Source organism: Pimephales promelas, chromosome 7 (assembly GCF_988280905.1).
Source record: "Pimephales promelas chromosome 7, fPimPro1.hap1.1, whole genome shotgun sequence".
Lineage (NCBI taxonomy): Eukaryota > Metazoa > Chordata > Actinopteri > Cypriniformes > Leuciscidae > Pimephales > Pimephales promelas.
Window position 1 is genome coordinate 37,795,964 of NC_142775.1, and position 24,149 is coordinate 37,820,112.

Genomic DNA, 24,149 nt, shown 5'->3' on the forward strand with positions numbered 1-24,149 from the left:
AAAAAGAAAACGGTTCAAAACCATGCATGAACCAAAAGTTATTCACAATATTTCAAGATTCAAAGCAAAATATATTTAGCAAAGAAAATATACTTTGTAACCCTAGCAAAAATTCTCCCATATTAGAGTGAGTCTGTGATCTATGATGCCAGAATTATAACTCTCCTTCACAAATTCAGATTGCGTACTCACTTTATGACACACATCTATAGCATCCACATGTCTTTTGGCCTTCAGGTAATTGAACGCAAGCTTGTAGCCTGTTAAACAAACAGGAGGCTGATGTCAATGAGGGATGTGCACGCACACACACACACACACACAGGAGGTGCTTTAATCTTACCGATAGTTGGGTTGGTTTGATTGCTGTACTTCCAGGCCAATTCATAATTCATGGCAGCATCTCTGAATGACTGCTCCTTCTCCATAATGTAACCCATGTACTCATACGCCTTGCAGCAGGACTATTGTAAAACAGGATTCAATAGCCTGTTATTGACATCAGTACTTCATCATGTCAAATGAAGAGCTTGCCTGCAAGTTGTGATGTTCGAGGTTCAGCACACTTTTGTCTTTTGTCCATCAAGTTAAAAATAAACACTGAAAATGTATCAAAATTAAGGGAGTTCATGTTCATGTCATGAATTCAAAGTGAACAAGCTTATTTTTCTTATCCTATTGGGAGATTTTTGTTTTGTTTTGAGCAAAAAACACCTAATTTTGATTATTTTTGAGACAATAAGACGTCATGTATAGCATCTCAAATAAATGTATCTTGATTTAAGAATGTCTCGATATTTATACTGGTGGACAAGACAAAAATACTGAGGAAGAACATATTTTTTTATTTAAAAAGAGCCATTTTACCACATGTTTGGATTTAAATGTTCTAATTTATCCAAATTTTTCAGTTGAATTTCCAACAAAAAAATGTATATACCATTAGGGGTGTAACGATACACTTGTTCGTACTGAACTGTTCGGTACGAGGCTTTCGTTCGGGTTTTTGGACCATTTTTTTTCCTGAAATCGAAATTTGTGTCAATACCCAGCCCTATATACCATGACTGTGATAAAAATATAAAAAACGGCACCTTGTTGTGGCGTAGGCACCTCTTCAGCAGCTCTCCGGCCATGTCATATTTCCCCGACTGGATGTAGATGTCGGCCAGGAGCAGCCAGCTCTTTTCAAACTCATCCGCATCAATGATGTTCCAGTTCATCTTGGCAATGCGTTTGAGCTGATTCCGGGCCCGAGGGGTTTGCTTCAGGATCATGTAGGCAGTGGCCATGGCCAGCAGCGCAGGAACGTGATCTTTCTGCACAGAACAAACAGATATCAGTGGATAGTTGAGTAAATGAAGGGAGAGGATTCACCTCATATCTGTGGCTATTAACATTTCGTTAGGGGTCATTCACACAGAACAGGTTTTTGCACTGAAAGACAAGTAGAAGCTTCAAAAGAACAGCATTTGATGTATTTAAAAATAGACATCTTTATCTTTACTGTGACTTTTGGTCAATTAATGCTTCCTAGCTAAATAGTTCGTACAGATACTGTAAAATGAAAAAAAAAAAAACTTTAAGCACTACTTTCTTGGTTTTCAAGGACTGAGATCTCACTTATCAAACAATATCTTTATTATATTTTTAATCCTAAAAAAGGGAAATAGATAAATAAAAATAATCTAATAATACAAAATGATAAAGTAATAAAGTGCAGCACATGGAATAAAATGGAAATTAATCATTGAAAGGATCGCTTCCCTTATTCAAACCGATTTATTTCCATTAATATATATGATTGACATGAAGAATAAAAGCTAACATATACTTGGATATTTATTAGGGCTGTCAAACGATTAATCGCGATTAATCGCATCCAAAATAAAAGTTTGTGTTTACATAATATATGTGGGTGCACTGTGTATAATTATTTTGTATATAGAAATACACACACATGCATGTATATATAAGAAAAAAATATTTATATATAAAATATTTATATTTATATATAATATATAAATCTATATACAGTATATACACATGACAATATTTCTTAAATATATACAAGCATGTGTGTGTATTTATATATACAAAATAATTATACACAGTGCACCCACATATATTATGTAAACACAAACTTTTATTTTGGATGCGATTAATCGCGATTAATCGTTTGACAGCCCTAATATTTATATGAGCAATATCACGCTCATAGCCATGTAAAATGCCTCTAGAGTATATCTGTCTCATTTTGTGTGAAAAGATTGTTTTATCAATAAAATTAAACACTAATTTTACTGTCTTTCAATAATTCAAGCACCTTTTCTTAAATATGGCTGATTTCAAGGATTTTCCAAGACTTTAATTTTGAAAAGTAAAATTCAAGTACCTTGTACAAACCACGATGCATGCAAATACAAAAGGGCTGTGTCTGCGTGTATTCAACATCCGTCATGTGATGCCCACACACCTCATTGTTTGCGGTCTCGATGAAGACGTTGAGAGCTCTCTCCACGTTGGCTTTCTGCTTGGTGGCCAGATAGCAGTAGTTCTCCAGGATGCGCAGCTGAACGTGTCCCGCTGGGGTTTGTGGCTTCAGCTCCTTCAAGAGCTTCTCCGCTGTTCTCACGGCCAGCTGCTCGGACTCCTGCTTCTCTGTGGAGTTCCTGAACTCCAAACAAATGAAATGCATCATTAGTAAGACTGAATAAAACTCAATAACAGCTTCTGTAGTATAAAAGACGTATTGGTGAAGTGAAGATGGTCCGAGGCACCTGGTATTAAGATCGGCAGGAACATGCATCTTAAATGCATCTCTGGTGACACTTGTGGACGTTTCGAGTGTCATTTTATTTAAGCAGATGTTTTAAATGGGTAATTCACCACTGGGAAAGTAGGCTTTCAATAAAACCTGGCTGTCTATGCTACAGAACGGCACAAAAAAGTGCTACCTGACTAGAGAAAACATAGCAAATGGCTATATACCTTTTGCTAAATAAATAGGAAAACCCATAATGCACTGGTCATGTTGCCTTCAAGGCCATTCCCAGTCTGCTCCTATTGGATAGGCTTGATCAGTCAAATAGTGGCTTGCTCGAGTAGGAAATATTTTTAGTCTAAGTTTAAGTTTTATAAGCACAAATGCTCGCGTTGCTCTGTTCTGTGATGTGCGTTCGTGACTCTCCTGTTCGAACTCGTTTTTGAGTCATTTCGTTCATTTTGTTCCTAGAGAAAGGCGAGCATTTGTGTTTATAAAACCTAAACTTTCTTATTTATTTTTGAAATGAGCGATCGTTTCGCTAAATAAGACCATCATTCATCGTCTGGTGTCGTTTAAAGCCCTTTGAAGCTGCACTGAAACTCTCATTTGGACCTTGAACCGTTTGGTTCCCATTGAAGTCCATTATATGGAGAAAAATCCTGGAATGTTTTCATCAAAAACCTTCATTTCTTTTTGACTGAAGAAAGAAAGACGTGGATATCTTGGATTACATGGTGAGTAAATAATTAGAATTTTTTTTTTTAAAGTGAACTACTCCTTTAAATGCATTTCTCACATGGCTTAATAATGTTGGACCCACCCCATGTCTCCGTCCAGGTTTTCGAACACCTCTCCTCCAATCGTCTCATTGTCAGGGTTGAGGCAAATCTCAATCATGTTGTACACTGCATTCTGGCCCCAGTCGTTGTCCTTCCGGGCTTTGTTAAAGTGACGCAACCCATCGTTCGGTTCACCGGTGTACCTTTGAGAAGCAGATGATTCATATTCATGTTCAAATCAAATTTGGGGGAAAAAAAAGAATTTTTTTTTGAGCCATTGAGATGACTGGGTAAAACTGTCCCAATCAACCTGAATTCACCCCTACTTTAGAGTGAAATGTGACCTGGACATGTTTTCATGAGATTCTCTCTATTTGCTTGATGAACCCTAGTGGATAACAAGAACATAATTCCTATTGTATTCAATTCAGCAACCAAAAGGTTGTTTTGTTACATTTTAAAATGTAAAGTGATGTGATGAAAAGTTGAATTTTCAGAAATCATTCTAATATGCTGATTTGCTGCTCAAGAAACATTTCTTAATATTATCAAACATTTGTGCCGCTTCACATTTTTGTGGAAACCGTGGATACATTTATTCAGGATTCTTTGATGAATAGAAAGTTCAAAAGAAGAGCATTTATTTGAAATAGAAATATTTTTGTAACATTAAAAATACATTTAATTTTTTTTATTAATTTAACCCTTATGTTGTGTTCAGGTCATTTTGACCCGAAGAGAATTTTCTTTTTCCTGAAAAAGTTAGTTAATGTTATAGCATTGGACTAAAACTTACTGACTTTGCTCACACGGTATAACTACTTCCCAAATATTTTGGGATAATTTGTGTACTTTTTTGGGATATTTCCACTTTGTTACAGGGTTTTCAACACAGCATTAGGGTTAAATACATATTTTCTGAATAAAAGAAATACATATTTTCTAAATAAAATAAAAAAACTGACCCCAAACTTTTGAACAGTGTATAACGCTGTCCCCTTTGCCAAAATATTTACTTACCCCTGAGATTTTAAGTGAATATTTAAATAATTTAACAACACATTCACATGTTCACGGTTCTCTGATGTCATTTAATGGTCACATGACATGCAGGTAAACAAAATGTGTTTTATTTTATTTATTTATTTTAATTTTATGTTTTCATTTATTTCATTAACCCCTTTGTGAACCCCAATTTTGGATCCATCATCATAAATAAAATAAAATCATAACCCCCCCCCTCCTCTATTTTCTTATTCTATAATCTTACCACAGGTAGAGCCCTTTGCAGTAGTTGTATCCCGGCTCAAACTTGGCCCTCGATGAGTGTTTCTCTGCCATCTCAAGGAATCTTGGAACCTCCTCCAGTTTGCCGGCTCTGCGCAGCAGATCAATGAGGCGGGACAGCGTTGGGTAGTTGTCTGGGGGAAGAGATCAAATGAGTTCATTAGAGCTCCCTGGTTTCTTGGGTTTGCTCTGCTGCCGTTTGACAACTCAGGAGATGAATGACACACCTGGTTTCTTCTCCAAGAGCTGCTGGAAGTGAAATACAGCCTGTTCATAGTCCTGCTTCCGGAACATGAGGTCTGCCATCATCTAACAACCAACGCGGAGAAGAGACGATCACCAAATGCCAAAACTACCAAAGACTACCAAAACTATTTAAAAAAAAAATATTTGAAAATTATAAAAAAGAGATGTGGGAAAATATGTAAAAAAAAGTCTGTTTTGGTGTAAAAAAAGAAATGAACAGAACTGAACTAATTTTTTTTTTTGTCTTGTGGCATCTTTAGAGGCTGACTTGAAAGGTTTGTTTATTTAAACATCAATTTCTCTATTGAATAAAAAAAATAAGAATTTTCCCTCCAAACTCTACACACTCGAGATGTCTATTCTGCCTCTGGATTCATCTGATTGGTCCACAGTGGTGAGGTTATGAGAGAGGGCTATCTGCTTAGGGAAACTGACCAGCGTGGCGGACTCGTTGACCGGATCGTTCTTCAGAATGGCACTGCACTGCTGTTGACAGGCCTCGACATCATCCAGGGTAAGATACAGCTGAGCCAACTCCAGCATCACCTGATTAAACACAAACACACACATTTACTTGCACAGATGGACACTGAAACGCACTTTTGAAAAGAATCATTATATTCTAAGTTTCGCATTTTTTTTATGCAGTAATGCATGCATTTGAAAAACATAATTTATTAACATGCACATAAAAAAAAAGAAACCATATACAGTGCAAGACAAATGTCCTCGAGACATTCTGGGAAGAAGTCTAGGCTCAGTCCTTTATTCATTAACCATAAAAAAGTGTGCTGCCAATTACACACATTTGACTGATGTTTCTCATGATCTCAAAAATAGTTTAAATGGAAACATTGGATTCTTAAATGTTATTTTTTATTTTTCAAGTAAATATTTTTTTTGCTGTAATAACTACCCGTAATATAAATAATAAATAAACAGTAAATAAACTCTACGAAGGCGTATTGCATTCACTTGAAGAAAAAAAATCTCCCCTTTTTTTCTGAATTAACAAGTTAATTTTTCATGAGAAAAAAAAAATTCTGTTTTTCTGAATTAATGAGTTAATTTTTCATGAGAAATATTTTTTGCTCTGTTTTTCTGAATTAATGAGTTAATTTTTCATGAGAAAAAAAACATTTTTGCTCTGTTTTTCTGAATTAATGCGTTAATTTTTCATGAGAACATTTTTTTTGCTCTGTTTTTCTGAATTAATGAGTTAATTTTTCGTGAGAAAAAAAGTTTTTGCTCTGTTTTTCTGAATTAACGAGTTAATTCAGAAAAACAGAGCAAAAAAAAAAAATCCATGAAAAATTAGCTCGTTAATTCAGAAAAACAGCAAAAAAAAAAAATCCATGAAAAATTAACTCGTTAATTCAGAAAAACAGAGCAAAATATTTTTTCTCATGAAAAATTAACTCATTAATTCAGAAAAACAGAGCAAAATATTTTTTTCTCATGAAAAATTAACTCGTTAATTCAGAAAAACAGAGTAGATTTTTTTCTTCAAGTGAATGCAATACGCCTCTGTAATAAACAAATAACATTATTTGTTATATCATTAAAACAGAACTGAATTAGCACCTTTCATTTGTAATTCCTTAGATTATCCAACAATTATATATATATATATATATATATATATATATATATATATAAAATAAAATCATTTAATAATATATACATTGGTTTTCTACATTACATGTTGCAAATACCAGGAGAGCATTTTTAACATGGTCTATCTATGTAGTAATTGATTGGTGATGGTTTGCAGTGCAAATGTAGCTCTGTGCCGTGTTCAAATGCAGCGCACACACACACACACACACACTGACAGACGTCTCCAGGCTCGGCTGGACCCATCCAGCTGCAGAGGAACACACTGGACTCACTGATCCGGGCCACACTGACCTTGCTGTCACTTTCACTGTACACAAGCGCCTCTTTGTAAAACTTGACGGCCCGCTCGTAGCCGCGCTGGCTGCTGCAGTGTTTGGCGATCTCAGCACAGATCTCCGCGGCGAGCTGCTTCTGCGCGGGCACCGAGTCGGGCTGCTCCATCTGAACACGCTTCAGAACCTTCGCCTGCACATCTCTCGCCTGAGCACGAAGCACAATTTCACAAAAAAGTCAATCAATTGCTTAGGGCATGAAATTAAAAACACAACATTCTGTTCTGTTTTTTTTTTTTTGTTTTTTTGTGTGTGTGTGTTTTACAAAAATCGATATAAACCAATAAAAAATAAAAGTTAAAAAAAAAACCACAACATTCTGTCATTATTTACTCACCTTCCAAGACCTTTTGGCAGAGCGACATAGTTGACATGTATGTGAAACATGAAATTGTAAATTGGTCTTGTGGATTTAAGGTGAGCTGTTGAAAGCTTTCAGAGGAGTGTGATTTTCATATTTAGCAATATTTGAATTAGCTTTTATTTTTATATTTTAAGTTTTTAGTAATTTTTTGATGTCTGTTTATCATTTTTATTTCAGTTTAGTCATTTTAGTACTTTAACTTAAAGGAGTATGTCCATGTCTTTCTTTCTTCAGTCGAAAAGAAATCAAGGTTTTTGATGAATCCAGGATTTTTCTCCATATAATGGACTTCAATGGGAACCAAACGGTTCAAGGTCCAAAAGACAGTTTCAGTGCAAACTGCAAACTGTTCAAAGAGCTTTAAACGATTTCAGACGATGAATAAGGGTCTTATCAAGCGAAACGAGCGCTCATTTAATAAATAAATAACAAAGTTTAAGTTTTATAAGCTCAAATGCTCGCCTTGCTTTGTTCTATGTGACTCTCCTGTTAAAACTCGTTCATCAAAACGAACAAATCTTTTTCCGAGTCATTTGGTTCATTCAACGAACGTAACAAACAAAGTGACTCGGAAAATTTTGATGAACTAGTTCATTTTGATGAAAATCCTGGAATGTTTTCATCAAAAACCTTAATTTCTTTTCGACTGAAGAGAGAATGACATGGACATCTTGGATGAGATGGGGGTGAGTAAATTATCAGCAAAAGTTTTTCTATTTATTAAAAGGAATAATTTCTTGGTGTATCATCTAATATTTATATTTTATTTCAGCTTTATTTACATTACCGAAAAATGATTAGTAATAGTTTTAGTTAACAAGAACAACACCGTTTCAGAGGAAAAGACATTCAACTCACTCTCTGTAGGGACAGTAACGCTTCATCGTTTTTATTGACTTTGCTCTGAACCTTGGCGAGAAGCACAAGATAACGACAGTCTTCGGTAAGTAACAACAGCTCATTCACTGAAAAAAACAAAGACAGAAAGACGTCACTGATAGCACATGAAAAAGAGCAACTGCATTGTGCACTACACAAGAATTGACTTTTAAATTATATGAAGCTGAACCACCTTCCAATCATCAATTAAAAGTGCACACCCATGCTTTCCCATGACACACCCAAAGGACTTTTCTGACAATCTCAATTTCATTTGTCAGTTGTGTAACAGGTTCTTGAATACACACAGTCCTGAGACTTAAAAATACCCAGCAGACAATATTCCTGATCAGATGTCTGTGTTTGATGGCTGCCAAATCTAAACAAGCTAAAATCTCCATTAATCTAAAACAGCACTTTTTGGTCATTTTGAGCTTAATGTGCTAATAAAAAAATATGAAATCTCTTTTCCAGGGTACCTGAACTGAGGTGTTGCCATTTTACAATACCTTCATTTCTGAGATATTTCTCACCAGGATCATGTGTGAGAGCCTCTTGCAGGATTTTTTCACAGCGTTCATACTGCCTGAGCTTCATGAGCAGATCGGCCAGGTCATAACGCAGGAAACTCTGATGCCCGCTCTTCAGTGCCGCCTCGTAATAGTTAATTGCCTGGGAAGGGAAAAGATATAAGAAAGCTAGTTTTACTCTTATTGACAATCCCCTCCAAATAAGAGCTGTTTTTGCATTTTAAAATACTCCTCTCACAATGAGCAGATGTGTAACAAGCTTCCATTTTGAAAACAGTACTTACCTTTACATAGTTGTGGGTCTTGACGAGTGCTTTTCCAATCTTACTGGCCACAGCTCCATCTTTGGGGTTTTTCTTTAAGGCCTGTTCATATACTTCAATAGCCAGCTCTGGCTGTCGATAGAAAACATTATTTTCAGAAATAAGTCAACATAATACATCCTCCACAGCATTACACCACCACCACCAGCCTGCACAGTGGCAACAAGGCATGATGGATCCATGTTTTTATTCTGTCTCAACAGAAATCGAGACTCATCAGACCAGGCAACATTTTTCCAGTCTTCAACTGTTCAATTTTGGTGAGCTCTTGCAAATTGTCGCCTCTTTTTCCTATTTGTAGTGGAGATGAGTGGCTTCTGCTGTTGTAGCCCATCCGCCTCAAGGTTGTGCGTGTTGTGGCTTCACAAATGCTTGTAACGAGTGGTTATTTCAGTCAAAGTTGCTCTTCTATCAGCTTGAATCAGTCGGCCCATTCTCCTCTGACCTCTAGCATCAACAAGGCATTTTCGCCCACAGGACTGCCGCATACTGGATGTTTTTCCCTTTTCACACCATTCTTTGTAAATGCTTGTGTGTGAAAATCCCAGTAACTGAGCAGATTGTGAAATACTCAGACACCAACAACCATGCCACGCTCAAAACTGCTTAAATCACCTTTCTTTCCAATTCTGACATTCAGTTTGGAGTTCAGGAGATTGTCTTGACCAGGACGACACCCCTAAATGCATTGAAGCAACTGCCATGTGATTGGTTGATTAGATGATTGCATTAATGAGAAATTGAACAGGTGTTCTTTATAAAGTGAGTGTATAAATTAATTATATTATATCAATTTGTGTAAATATTTTTATGATAATGAAATACATTTTCCTCCCATTCACATCACAATACCATAATGCAAAATAAATAAATAATAATATTGTCCATCGTATGTAGTATTTGCTGATAAAAGTGCAAAAAAAAAAACAACCTATAATGTTCCTAAAAAAAAGAAAAAAAAAAAGATCTGGAATTTCAACGACGGTTCCATTCTTTAGATAAGGATTCACTGTTTACGCTGTGAAGTAAATATTTGTGTGGTGATAGAGGCAGACATCTTATAAAAAAAAAAGAAATCCATATTTGAGCTTCTAAACAAAGATCTTCACTAACACAAATGTAAACAAAAGAATAAACAGCAAGAGCTCTCCCACCTCCTGAATGTTTATGTAGGCATCACCGAGTAACAGGAAGGTATGAGGGCTCGGCAATTTATCCACCAAGTCCCTGATGAGACAGAAACGTTAATGCGTAATGCAACAGTAATAAGACCAGCGCGTATGTACAGTATATGAGTGTTTGATGATTATTTGCACAGCTGTATCCGAGCTTGTTGTTGAAAACTGTCAACACACGTGAATAACATTCAAGGCACTAGAATACAGAGCATTAAAATGCAGGTTCAGCATTTCATTCAGGTCTCTAAATCATCAAATATTAAGGCGAGACACGGCAGGCAAAACCATAGTTTTTTTTTTCACTGGTCAATTTTGAGATTTTGGCATATTTGTCTTCAATAACATGTCTTCTTTCAGACTTGTGGTGAAAAAAGTCTGAAATACACATTTAGGTCTTTATTTTACTACACTTTGTCTGTTTGTGTCTGTAGATTTCTCATAAATTCTTCAAAAGTTGTTGTTATAAATCATTTTCTGCTCAGCAATCGTGATCTGCACCCTGTCATCACATACACAGTTAGAAAGCTCTCTTTCTCTTGTACAACGCTGTCGGATCCAAATATGGTCATTTCCTTTTTATCAGCAACCAATCGTGAAAGTAAAAGGGGGATTTAACTTTTCTCTCATACTCCAAGTCTGAAATCTCCGCTTCAGAAGCACCTATATACACCAAACTTTTCCAGTCTTGTACCTAGTTATATTATGAAGACATTTACAGAGGGATTTGTAAATATCCTATTTCTAGCCTGATTTATATAACATTTTATTCCAAAAAACAATGGCGAAAATCATTTTTTAAGGCAATTGGCTGTATATTCTGATTTACAGGATAACAAAAGTAGACATCCATAAATCCCTCTGTATTTTTTTTTCTCATCTAATATGTGAACACATTGAAAAAATAATTTTGAACCTGGCTTTATCCAATACTCAGATTTCGTTTTTTAAATACATGCAAATTAGTGCGTATTTAATTAGATGATGCCTCATTTGCATATTTAAACATTAAATTACAGAAAACTTGTAATATATATGTTTTCTCATCTTAATGTAGGTAATCAACTGGGAAAGTTTCATGATGATATCTGCTAGTTTAAAAAAATTACCCTATTCACCCGTAGTGTCTCACCTTAAAGATAAATACTGGTGCCTATTTTTAGAAACATGAGGATATTTGCAAAAATATATAAATATATATAGAAAGAGAGAGAGAGTACTACATTAAAGTTACTGTAGAGAGTTACCTACTACAATAAAATACTATATTAATAATACACTCATTATTCTGATGAATTAGCTGTATGTTCAAGAGATATTAGGGGAAAATGTGACCTGGACATTCACCTATATGCTGAGAAAAACATATTCTGTAAGCTATAATCAGTGTTGTGCAAGTTACTTCCAAACTGTAATACATTAGGTATTACTTGTTACTGTTATTTAAAAGTAATTCATTACCTTACAATATTACTGTCCCAGAATTGTAATGCGTTACATTACTCATGTATTACTTTTGAGTTACTTTCACCAAAATAACTAAGTAGAACTTAACTTTTGTGCTGTAACGATATGCAATATGAAACCGAAATCGCGATTCGCCACACGACTCAGATCCACGAACCTACAGAATCGCGACACACCTCTTCCAACTCCAGTGTTATTCTCCTTACAATCCATATCCAATGCTGCCTTATCCTTAAATTAGGCTATTAGTATTATTTGAAGTTAACATTATAAAATACGTAGACCTACACCACAAAACTAGTTGAGGATAAATTATTTAAAATTGGGGAAGTCCAGCATTATGGACATGATGACATTTGCAGTCAAAACTTGAAATAAAAATTCTCAGAAAATACATGTATTGAAACGTATATAGGCTATTTCCTTAAAGGACTCCAGACATTAGACAAATATCAGTCTATGTTTTATTTTTAATATTAGGGGAAAGACACACATTCATGCGTGACAAAAAAATAGGAGGCAAAATATATTTTTTGTAATTCTGTTAATTACACTGCGCAAATCGGATGAGGAAGGGTTGGCTCTCCAGTCTCCATAGAACTTAAAATATTCATTTTATTTTAGTTTTCGTGTTCGCATTTATGAGGAAAAAACAATGTTACAGACGCGACCGCTCTGAACTGGCACTAAAAGACTGCTTTAAAAATCACATAGTCTGTTGCCTTTAAGAAGTAAAAGCAGACAATACACTGTAATACAACTGTAATACAAGCCTCACTGAACATGTAACGAGTAAAATATTACTGGAAATTGATTAGTAATGCCTTACACTACTGCATTACAGCAAAAAGTAATATGTTACTGTAATGTATTACTTTTGTAATGCGTTACTCCCAACACTGGCTATAATATGTGTAGTGAACATGAGGAGAACATTTGACAAACGTTCAAGACGTTACCTATAGCAGCTCACGTAAAGCCGTTTCTCTTTCCTGTGGTTCAGGTAGATGTCTGCCATTTTTTCTTTGGCCTGTACATAGTATGGCTGCTCTGGCGTGATGTTTCTGAGCATGCTCAGTGCCAGTTCAGTATCTCCTCGCATTAGAGCAAGGTCCGCATTGGCTATGGTGACTCGTAGCTCCTCTGGAGTGCCCGTAAACTCATTAATGGCGTCTTGCATCACTTTAGCTGCCTCGTGCTGGAAGTCAAAACTACTTTTAATCCCCAAAACAAGGTACTAGCAAAATAATACACATTTTTACTGACAAACCATGCATAATAATGAGCAGATGTAGAAAAGACGTCATTTGAAAAACACAATTTTTCTTCTAAAAGTTCAATTCACATTCATGAATTCACAAAATGCATGTCTACATTACAATTTAGAGTGATCTTTTATAACACGTGACCGTGTCCAAGTTATGAATTTCATAAATGTACATATACAAGTCACATTTAAACAATGTATTAATGTAAGGCAGAAACAACGAGCTCATTAAAGTAATGAACATGTTTATTAACAAATGATTAGAATATATAGACCATTTTGCAAGATGTAAACAAAACTGGTCCAGAAGCACTTCCTGTTTCAGTTTTTTAACACTAAATAAAAGCTGGGATAAAATACAACCAACAGAACATATAAAACTGAATCAAAAAGTTAAACAAACATCTTTAAGATGTTTTCTTTACATGTGAAATAAAGAAAACAGTTACAAACTGAAACAGGAAGTGTTTCTGGACCAGTGTTGTTTACATCTTGCAAAATGGTCTATAGAAAAATGCAGCATTGGTTGTCCACTAACCTGTTCTCCATTGAGCCACAGAGCCTCAGCTAGTTCCAGGAACACAGATACGCAGTCGGCCGAGTTGAGCTCAACTCTCTTGCTCTGTCTTTTGGCTGAAGAGCCTGCTCTCTTCACAGCGCACAGACTCATGGCCATCTGCAATGTCTGAATGGCCTCCTGAAGCTGCCCCATCTTCCTCTGAGCCTGAGCCTTTATCAGGTGATACAGAGGATGCTCACGGATCTAAGAAAAAAGGACCAGCCCCATCAAATCCAATGATACATTTAAACAGGTTTGACTCTGCACTAAGAGAGTCCGAGATGGCTGGCAGTGGTGATGCGTCACCTCAAAGTTGTGGCTGAGGCAGAGTTCCAGAGATTGAGCGGAGAGCTTGAAGTTGCCCTGCATGAGATGTATCTGAGCCATGAGGAGATGGGCATCAGCATGAGCCGGGTTCTGATCCAAACAATGCTGCAGACTGCTGTGGGCCGCCTCCATGTCTCCTGCGGGAGGACAACTCAGCTTAGCTGGGTGATGAAATCACTGTTTTCTGGACTCATTTCCTAACTGATGTACTTTAGAGTTACTGAACTGATTTCAACTGAATAACGACTGTTTACTGTTGTTGTTTTAGAGCTGCTTAATAGCAGAATTTAATTCTGTTTGCATCATTGAATTTTATTTTCCTGTTATTAATGTGAAGCTGCTTTGAAAAATGAATTGTATAAAGTGCTATATAAATAAAGGTTACTTGACTTGACAACAAATGAAGAGAGCACAAGCCTGACTAACTGGGTGAATTGACCAAAAAAGGAAACAAACAATCATATTTTAAATGAAGAATAGTTATTAAGCTGATTTTAAGACTATTTTTGCATTGTAACACTATTTTTGCATAGCAAATATTTATTTTTTTTACTTTGTACCCAAAATTACTGTAACAGTTATTATTCAACTTAAATTAACCAGCAAATAAAACAAATAATGGATAAAACACTTTGCGATTTGTGTACATGATTTTTTTCTTTATGATAATGATGCATACACCAGGAAATTATTTGCTTATTTGTCATGCAACAATAATGTCAAAATGACATTAACATTTTTTTTTGTTAAGTGAAATAAAATAAACGTCAAAAGAAAATAACTTAAACCTAATTTATTTTAGCTAGCTGCCAAAGAAAAATGTCTCATTTCTATTTAGTTTAACTTGTACTAAAATAACACATTAAAATGATTAAACAAAATTTATACACACATTTAAAAAAAACAAAAAAACTAATATAAATGTCAAAAAAATAAATATATATATATATATATATATACACACACACACACACACACACACACACATACATATATATATGTGTGTGTGTATATATATATATATATATATATACACACATACATATATATATGTGTGTGTGTATATATATATATATATATATATATATATATACAGTATTTATTTTTTTGACATTTATATTAGTTGTTTTTGTTTTTTAAATATGTGTGTGTGTGTATATATATATATATATATATATATATATACACACACACACACACACATATTTAAAAAACAAAAACAACTAATAAAAATGTAAAAAAAATGTAAAAATGTCAACAACACTATTTGAAAACAGAAGATACAAAAATAAAAACTAATTTATATATATATATATATTTATATATATATATATATATATATATATATACAGTATATGCTATAACAATATCTCAAAGATAATATAATACCTGCCTGGAAGTGAAAAGCTTGAGAGTCAGGACATTTGATTTCAGCTTGTAAAATAAAAGAAAAAAATAAAATCAGACTTATCAGAAAAGCACACACCTGACTGAAATCGGACTTTGGCCATTAGAAAGCCGGCCTGCAGCAGACCAGGGACTACTTTCAGCACTGTGTCCAGCACAGACGCGCAGTGCTGCAGCTGAGGGGACGGAGGCTGACCTGGAGCTGGAGGCTGGAGAGAGAACATCAGTCAACAAACTACAACAGTAACAGGAATCATGACAAACTCCAAATGAAGGCTATTCTGTCTGATCACCAGGGTGTTGCCAGGCATGTTAAACGGATAGTTCACTTTGAAAAGCGCCCTCAGAGTACTTGGGCATGGCTGTGATTACAAGAGACGAGTCATTTACGAGTCATTAAATCATGTTTAATTTGGACTTCTCTGTGCATGCTCTTTGAGGTGGTGACCATAGACCTCCATTATATGACTGACAGACAAGAACAGTTTGACCTAAAAATATCAAAATTGAAACTACTGCAGAAACAAAGACACCTACATCTAGGATGCTCTTGAGGTAAGGCAAAACATACCAAAAATTAATTTCAAAGTGAACTATCCCTTTAAGGGTGGGTGCTATTGCCTTGCAAGGCAGTTACTAGAGTGTTCTGATTGGTTGACAGGCAATTAATAGAAATCTCAGAGTATATGCAGCTTCAGGTTGGTAGTCCAAGGCTGTCTATTTGTTCTTCCGGGGTTCTTCCCACCGGAGCCTCGCTTTCGATTTCAAAATGGGGGCTGCGTGAAATCAGCGTATTTGGTATTGCTTTGCATGATATTTGCTAAACAGCTACTAGGCTTCTGATGGCTTGTTAGGCAGCGCATGGGAGGGAAAACCTTGGCCGGAGACAGTGCCAAGTATTCCTTGGCGATCTCGAGCAGGAAGTCGGGGTTGAGCTTCTCAAAGTACTCGACGCTGAGAGGCAGACCCTGCAGGGCGGAGAAATGTGTGTCCACTGTGTCGTTTAACAAGTTGGTCGCCTCGTCTGGGGGCCGACGCTTTTTCACAGCCAACAGCGCTCGCAGATACAGCAACTCCTAACACACACAAACACACCATAAAAGATCATGCATGTGCTTTAATATGTCATGTGGTAGATCATCGATTCACTAATGTCTTGTGCGGTTTTTGTTTCGTTTTTACTAAATTCTGTTCCTCTACAAATACAACATGGCAGCTGTTTTTTGCTAAGCAGATGTGCATTTGTGTAAATGTGGGGCCTCGGTTTGTGTAAACAGGCCCTGTTGCGTACTTTGGATGACTTTGACAGGAAAACACAGCATAAGTGGATTAATAAACCAGGTCTCTGTTGAATATGAGTCAAAAGATAAATATTCTACAGAAAAACACTTTATCTCTTGATTCTGTGAAGAGAATTCTGGAAACAGTCCGTGTGTATGGCAAGCCATTTTAGCTTTTATTCATTTCCAGGATATGAATTCTTGATATCAACAATTAAATTCTTGATATCAACATTTTTGATATCAAGAATTCAATTGTTGATATCAAGAATTACATTTTTGATATCAAAAATGTAATTCTTGATATCAAAAAAGTAATTCTTGATATCAACAATTGTATTTCACTTGTGAAATGTCACCATAGGCTGCCATTCAAAACCAAATTGTTGATATAAAGAATTTAATTGTTGATATTGTTGATATCAACAATTAAATTCTTGATATCAACAATTAAATTCTTGATATCAAGAATGTAATTGTTGATATCAAGAATTCATATCCTGGAAATGAATAAAAGCTAAAACGGCTTGCCATACCGTGTGCAACATTGTTCGAGAGCTCATGTTGATTTTTAAAGTAAGATAGTATGTGATGTAAATGCTCTCTCACCCCTGATTTGCCAATGGACTGCTGGATCTCAGTGAGGAACTCCAGCTGCTGTTCTGCATCCTCTAAGTGTCCCTCCATGAGCCGACACCTGATGATACCTGCACAAACACACCAAAGTCAATGCTCTTTTCTGCTATTTTAATGCTCTATCCAGTAATGAATTTTAAGCGATTAAAAATGTTTATGTCAGGTATCCTAGATAGAGATGTTTTAGTATTATATATATCAGCCGTATTATATAGATCAGCAATGTCGTTGGCCGTATTCAAAACCTACTTATTAGATGTAGCCTCGGGGTCAGTCTAAAGTAGCTTGGCTTTATGTGTGAAAGGGACATAGCTTGTATTTGTTTCCTGTTTTAGGTTTATATTCCACTGTTTGTCTGTATGTAAATGTAGGTAAATTGTTTTATATCGTTTTATTTTCCCTGATTGTGAAGCACCTTGGGCAACGTCTGTTTATATATATATATATATATATATATATTAGGGCTGTGCAAAAATTAATTGTGATTAATCGCATCCAAAATATTCATATATAAAATATTTATATTTATATAATATAGATTATGTATTTATTTATATATATAAATATATACAGAATTTAAGCACAAATAATTCTCAAATATATACATGCATGCATAGGTATTTATATATACAAAATATGTTTATGTAAACACAGAATATGTTTATGTAAACACAGACTTTTATTATGGATGCGATTAATTGCAATTAATTTTTGCACAGCCCTAATATAAATATAAATTTTTTGGAAACTTTTGTAAACTTTATTAGTTTTTGAATATTTCAATTTAGCTTTCATTTTTATTTCAGTTTTAGCAATTGTAGTACTTCAAACTAAATAAAAATCAGTTCTCTGATATTCATTTTTATTTCCTACACATTTTCCATTCTAATACTTTTCCAGAGTCAAATTTCTAAACCTTTCTTTTCAGACCATATTTAACATAAATAGTTCATACAGCATTACATTTGTTATATAGACCATTTCACAAGATGTAAACAACACTGGTCCAGAAGCACTTCCTGTTTCAGTTTGTAACTGTTTTCTTTATTTCACATGTAAAGAAAACATCTTAAAGATGTTTGTTTAACTTTTTGATTCAGTTTTAAATGTTCTGTTGGTTGTATTTTATCCCAGCTTTTATGTAGTGTTAAAAAACTGAAACAGGAAGTGCTTCTGGACCAGTGTTGTTTACATCTTGTGAAATGGTCTATAGTACAGTCATCTGAAAATATTCTTATTTTCTCATGTTTTTTTCATTAGTTTTCTCGAAGTGATGACTTTATAACCTGCTTATATTCCACTCTGTTTGATACTGTAATTGTGGTTTGATGTTGAAAGTACAAAAAAAAAAAGTTTGTTTGCTCCTTTATCTGTTGCTGTGAAGTTCAAAAGAGACTTGCTTATGGTAAAAGACAGAGCTTGCATAATAAAAATTTGTGCCTTGAATTTGTTCAATTGTGTTTAAAAAATTGCCTTAAACACTCTGCTTTCATGATACATTTATTTTAAATTAAATTCTTAAATTTATATTTTAGAAAACTGAATAGGGCCAATAGCCTGGAAACGTCTGGATATTTTTCCATATTTATCCAGACCTGGAAATGACTCTCAAATGAATGAAAAATCCCATACTTTTCCAAACTGCATAGGAACCCTGTGTTTAGAACTTTTAGTTAACACACTGATCTTAGATAATCCTCTGATTAAGTTATTAGAAGATGAAAAATCATTTAATAGATGGTTTGATGCTTTTATGACATGATGGCAACAGCAATGATAAAAGATATTCCAAAAACTCAACATTTAAAATCTGAATAAAAATGTATTCCATATAGTGTAAGTGTAGCCTGTTTTCAATTGCCACTTTGCAAATAATATAGAATATACAGTCACATATGTGCATTTATTAACATTTTGTATGCCAACTCTGAATGTGACCCATGCACTTATTTTATAGTTTATATAAGTATTCATTTATTTCTCCTTATGGCTTTCAAACTGCTCTCACCCATCAAAGCAGGGACGCTGCTCTCATCGAGAGTCATCGCTGTCTTGTACCATTTCATGGCCTCTTTCACCCTTCCCAGCAGAACCAGTTGGTAGCCCATCTCTGTGGCCAGCTCAGAGTCGCCCGAGGCCTGTGTAAACACCCGCTCCACCATCCTGTGAGTGTGCTGAAGAATCTTCTCAGCTCGTCCACACTGCAGAGGGATCAAATATTCACAATATTACATCTACATGCAGCATCTCTTATTTTGTCCGACAGGAATTTTTCACAAAATGTGTTATTTCCCATTGAATGAATACGGCATTAGGCACATTGATTATTGTTTTCATTCTACACATGCCAGATGTCAGAAGGTCACTGTGAATCTTTGTGTGTCTGTTCCCTATAATGTCATATTTAGGAGTGAATCACATTTATATGAAGTGTATATATAACAAAATGTGGCAAAAGCCAGCTGGTGTGTGACTCAAAGGATTCTAACATTCAAGTGAAAATGAATCTTAAGTGGTGTGATGACTTTAATCTGTTTGTGTAGTTGAGTGTCTCTAATCGGAGTATTACCACTCGAGTGAACGCTAAAGACATCCTGTAGAAGAGCTCCGGATTGTTCAGTTCTTGAATGTCCAGATTACTGATCAGATTTGATAGTTGGTTTACGGACTGTAAAAAAGAGAAAGAAAATGAAAGAGAATCATTAAAAAAAAATCTTGCTAGATCTGCAGCTTTTGACACTGTTAATCATCAGGCATTACTGGAACTCCAGCAATATAGAGAAAGGGAAAGAAAATGAATGAGAATCATATAAAAAAATGTATAGGTAGGCTTTTGAATCTTACTGGCCCACAAAAGCTGCATTTATTTGATCAAAATACAGTCAAATCAGTACTACTGTGAAATATTGAATACATATTTTCTATTTAAATATGTAATTTATTCCTTTGACGCAAAGCTGAATTTTCAGCATCATTACTCCAGTCTTCAATGTCACATGACCCTTCTGAAATCATTCTAATATGCTGATTTGTGCTGCTAAATATCATGTGAAATTCATGAAACATCATATTTTTTAGGATTTGTTGATGAATAGAAGGTTCTTATTTACTTAAGCATAGCGCCCTCAACGATATAAAGAGGTAAAAACGATATAAATACTGCTCGTTTTCTTACACAAACCGCTCATTTCGTGTCTTAGGCCATCAATGTGTACTTACATTTACGAGTCATTAAATCATGTTTAATTTGGACTTCTCTGTGCATGCTCTTTGAGGTGGTGACCATAGACCTCCATTATATGACTGACAGACACAAACGGTTTGACCTAAAAATATCAAAATTGAAAATACTGTGGAAACAAAGAAACCTACATCTTGGATGCCCTTGAGGAAAGCTAAAACATATAAAAAATTATTTCAAAGTGAACTATCCTTTAAGCCACACTGAAATATGAACAAAATTCAAAGCAACTAGGGTTGGGAATCGTGAGAAATTTTCCGGTTCCGGTTCCGATTCCGGTTCCGCCAAACGATTCCGGTTCCGGTTCCCATTCAATTAAAAATATTAGTAAGAGAAAAATCCACAATCCTTTTTGTGTTTATTTCTTATAGAACATGACAAATTAGTTTAACAGACTGGTAATGTAAACAAACTCAAAATATTATTAAGCAATCTTTGCACAAAAAAAAAATATATATATATATATAAAGGAAATTAAAAAATTCTGCATTCTCTATAATAATTTAGACCTCTCCTTTATTGTATCTCCAACAGTGAAGAATACCCTCTCAGAAGGAATAGTATATGCTTTAACACACATATGTGTGTAGAACAGATTATTTTTTAAAACGGTTTGAATGATTGATTCATAAAGACTTTACTTATTTCATTACTGGATAAATCGGCGCTCTAGCAGTTAATAAACAGAACTACATGCGTCTTGCGGAAGAACATTGTTGCCGGAGCTACTTCTCTCTGTTTATGTCCATGACGAGTCACGCAGGCATTGGGCTACTCCGCAGCAGCTGCGATCCGCCGGCCAGTCTAAAGAAGTCCGAGTATTAACGCTTATTACAGCAGGGTTCTCAAGTCTCACGCATTGGCCGTGAGACACACGCATTTCGACCGGTTCACACGCTCACACGCCACACTGTGTATTTCTCACGCTGAAAAGGCAATGCCAACCAAGTTGTCCTGGCTGAAAGCTTTCTAACGTTGTATACGAGGCGCAGGCAAACAAAGTGAAGTTTCCTGCCGCCAGCGCGTATCTCCGCCAGATTGCGTTCGTTACTAGGCAACATATATGCGCGCTGCGTGCACCATGTCATTCAGTAGCTCGAACACACGGAAATGGACGGAACATCCTCGGTCACCGTACGTTCGTTACTAGGTAACCAACAACATCGCGCGAACACATGTGTCGTGATGGAGAAGAAGGTAAGTTGGAAGAAGCTCGTCTAACATTGTTGGGCTAGAACATTTAATATGTAGCCCATCGTACATTATTATTGATGCAGTCAAAAACTCTACAATGCAACCAGGCTCAGTTTGGCTATCTTACGTTATCTGAAACTTAGAGAAATGTTAGTGGGTATGGAAAGGAATGAAGATTTACTGATTTTATTTTAAATTATATTATACTGTAATATTAATAGTCTTTCTAGTTACATTAAGGATGTATTACAGCAGATTGCTCTGGGTAATATTTAATCATTGTCATAATGTTGCATTTGTATTTTTCAAAGATGTCAGGAAAAAAGCAGAAAGATATTTTGTCATTTTGGGCACCAAAGGGTAAGCCCCCTAAAAAGGTTGCCAGATTAGAGGAGGAGACAGTGGAAGAGGTGGTGCACTCTAATCTGTCCATTTGTTCTCAATGTCCCACCACACAATAAATCATTCGTCTAGATTAGAAGACGCATTCAAAAATCAAAATGCAATTTTTAAAGATTTGTTTGAAACTGTTTGGAGCAATTTGTTATATTTTTGGTTAGCTATATTTGTAATACTGCATTAAAGAGTATATTTGATGTGATGAATTGCTCTGTCATTTATCAGATTTACTAATTGTTATAATTTTAATTTGTTCTGGTTAATTATGAACAATGGGTAAAATTGGGGGCGGGGATGGGTGGGCGGGGCTTCATTATGGCTCCTCCCCTAACCGCGTGTGATCTCACTCCAAGCTTTTGCTCAAACTTGAGAACCCTGTTACAGGCTTTACGTAGTGATTCAAGATAAGACAAAAACACGGTTTGAAAAAAAACATTATGATGCACTCGCTCATTGTATATATTTTGTAAATTCTGAACACAAAAAATATACGGACTGCATCTGTTTTGACCACTACCGTCAATGTTTACTCAAACTATAATCTCACTAATTCTGTAACGGAAATCATTTGAATATGTGAAACAAATAAATATTAAGACTGTGTGATTGTAAAGCAGTTTCATATCGACAACTGCTCTCTCTCTCTCAGCGCAAACAGATTTGAATGTAGGCTAGAGAGTGACTCGGCGGTCGGCGCGCGCAGCGTGCGTGTGTCTGTGTGTGACAAATGCAGCGCGTGTGAGAGCAAATCGCAACTTCAGTGGTGAAGTTTTTGTCATTTAGGAATAAGACGGCGTCTTCTACTCCCAGCACTTCGCCCACATGATGATATCGCATCGGCATCAGAACCGTTTTCGGAACCGAAACTTAGGAATTTTGCACGGTTCCGGTATTTTTTCAAAAACACAACCGGTTCTAGAAAAGAACCGGTTCTCGGTTCCCAACCCTAAAAGCAACACTCACTTTTTATTTGCAATCCACTAAATAAGAATTTGTGAATTATACTGAGACTATCTATAAATGATGCTTCCGGCATTTGATCTGTGTAAACAAACGTATGGTAGTAATGTCATACCTCTGCAACGTCTCCTTCCCTGCAGAGAGAGTGCAGGGCCAGCATCCTCAGAGCCTCCAGGTTATTTTTATCTCGTTGGAGAAGCCTGGAAAATTTAGAAGATCAGGAAATTTAAAGTATGTTTGTGTGTAACACAGATATTCTGAGACATGCATCCATGTCTTTATTTAACATTTAGATATACATTTTGAATATCCATAATAATCATTACTTAATTCTGAAATGCACACCACATTGTTAAATTTGAGCGAACCTTTTAGTAACTTACACACAGCATCTGCTTTATTCAGACTGATGTGCCTGTCATCAGTTTTAATTACAGGAGAAATCCATTATATTGTTTTCATGTTACAAAAAAACAAACTTTTGACAGACAATTTTGGCGTTATTTCTGTGAATCAGTTCAAACTGTCAATTTCAATGAATAATTTCAAAGCAAATCAGAGGTGTGAAAGTTCTTGCATGGGATTTTTAAATATTAAAATGTTATATGAGGTAAGTATAGCCATTCATTACTATTTATTGTTGTATTCATGCATTTAAAGGAGTAGTTCACTTTTGAAAAAACTTTTGCTGATAATTTACTCACCCCCATGTCATCCAAGATGTCCATGTCATTCTTTCCTCAGTCGAAAAGAAATTTAGGTTTTTGATGAAAACATTCCAGGATTTTTTCTCCATATAATGGACTTCAATGGGAACCGTATGGTTCAGGGTCCAAAAGACAGTTAATAACTGTTTCAGATGCAGCTTCAAATGTCTTTAAACGATATCAGACGATGAATATCAGGTCTTATCATGCGAAACGATCGGTTATTTCAAAGCTTATTCCAAAAATGTAACTTTTCTAAGGACAAATGCTAGCCTTGTAATATATTGTGAGGCGCGTTTGCAACGTCACGTAATACGTAATTACGTTCAAAAGGTCACGGGCGACGTAGCCGGAAGTACAGAATCAAAATCGTCCGACATCGTTGTTTTACCTTTTAATTCCT

At 35.4% G+C, this 24,149-nt stretch overlaps 1 protein-coding gene across 1 annotated transcript in view; it reads right to left on the reverse strand.

The window, feature by feature from the left end:
- The window catches only part of ttc21b (tetratricopeptide repeat domain 21B), a 29,926-nt gene that overhangs the window by 791 nt on the left and 4,986 nt on the right, over nucleotides 1-24,149 (reverse strand). The window contains exons 7-28 of the mRNA XM_089133434.1: nucleotides 23,155-23,239; nucleotides 19,815-19,913; nucleotides 19,254-19,446; nucleotides 17,219-17,316; nucleotides 16,205-16,405; nucleotides 15,409-15,538; nucleotides 13,902-14,059; nucleotides 13,575-13,799; nucleotides 12,729-12,967; nucleotides 10,282-10,354; nucleotides 9,089-9,199; nucleotides 8,808-8,946; nucleotides 8,254-8,360; nucleotides 6,991-7,179; nucleotides 5,515-5,625; nucleotides 5,061-5,142; nucleotides 4,817-4,967; nucleotides 3,588-3,749; nucleotides 2,477-2,672; nucleotides 1,095-1,319; nucleotides 344-464; nucleotides 193-260 (exon numbers count right to left, since the gene is read on the reverse strand). Coding sequence (XP_088989560.1) covers nucleotides 193-260; nucleotides 344-464; nucleotides 1,095-1,319; nucleotides 2,477-2,672; nucleotides 3,588-3,749; nucleotides 4,817-4,967; nucleotides 5,061-5,142; nucleotides 5,515-5,625; nucleotides 6,991-7,179; nucleotides 8,254-8,360; nucleotides 8,808-8,946; nucleotides 9,089-9,199; nucleotides 10,282-10,354; nucleotides 12,729-12,967; nucleotides 13,575-13,799; nucleotides 13,902-14,059; nucleotides 15,409-15,538; nucleotides 16,205-16,405; nucleotides 17,219-17,316; nucleotides 19,254-19,446; nucleotides 19,815-19,913; nucleotides 23,155-23,239 — 3,163 coding nt within the window. The remainder of the gene's footprint in view (nucleotides 1-192; nucleotides 261-343; nucleotides 465-1,094; nucleotides 1,320-2,476; nucleotides 2,673-3,587; nucleotides 3,750-4,816; nucleotides 4,968-5,060; nucleotides 5,143-5,514; nucleotides 5,626-6,990; nucleotides 7,180-8,253; nucleotides 8,361-8,807; nucleotides 8,947-9,088; nucleotides 9,200-10,281; nucleotides 10,355-12,728; nucleotides 12,968-13,574; nucleotides 13,800-13,901; nucleotides 14,060-15,408; nucleotides 15,539-16,204; nucleotides 16,406-17,218; nucleotides 17,317-19,253; nucleotides 19,447-19,814; nucleotides 19,914-23,154; nucleotides 23,240-24,149) is intronic.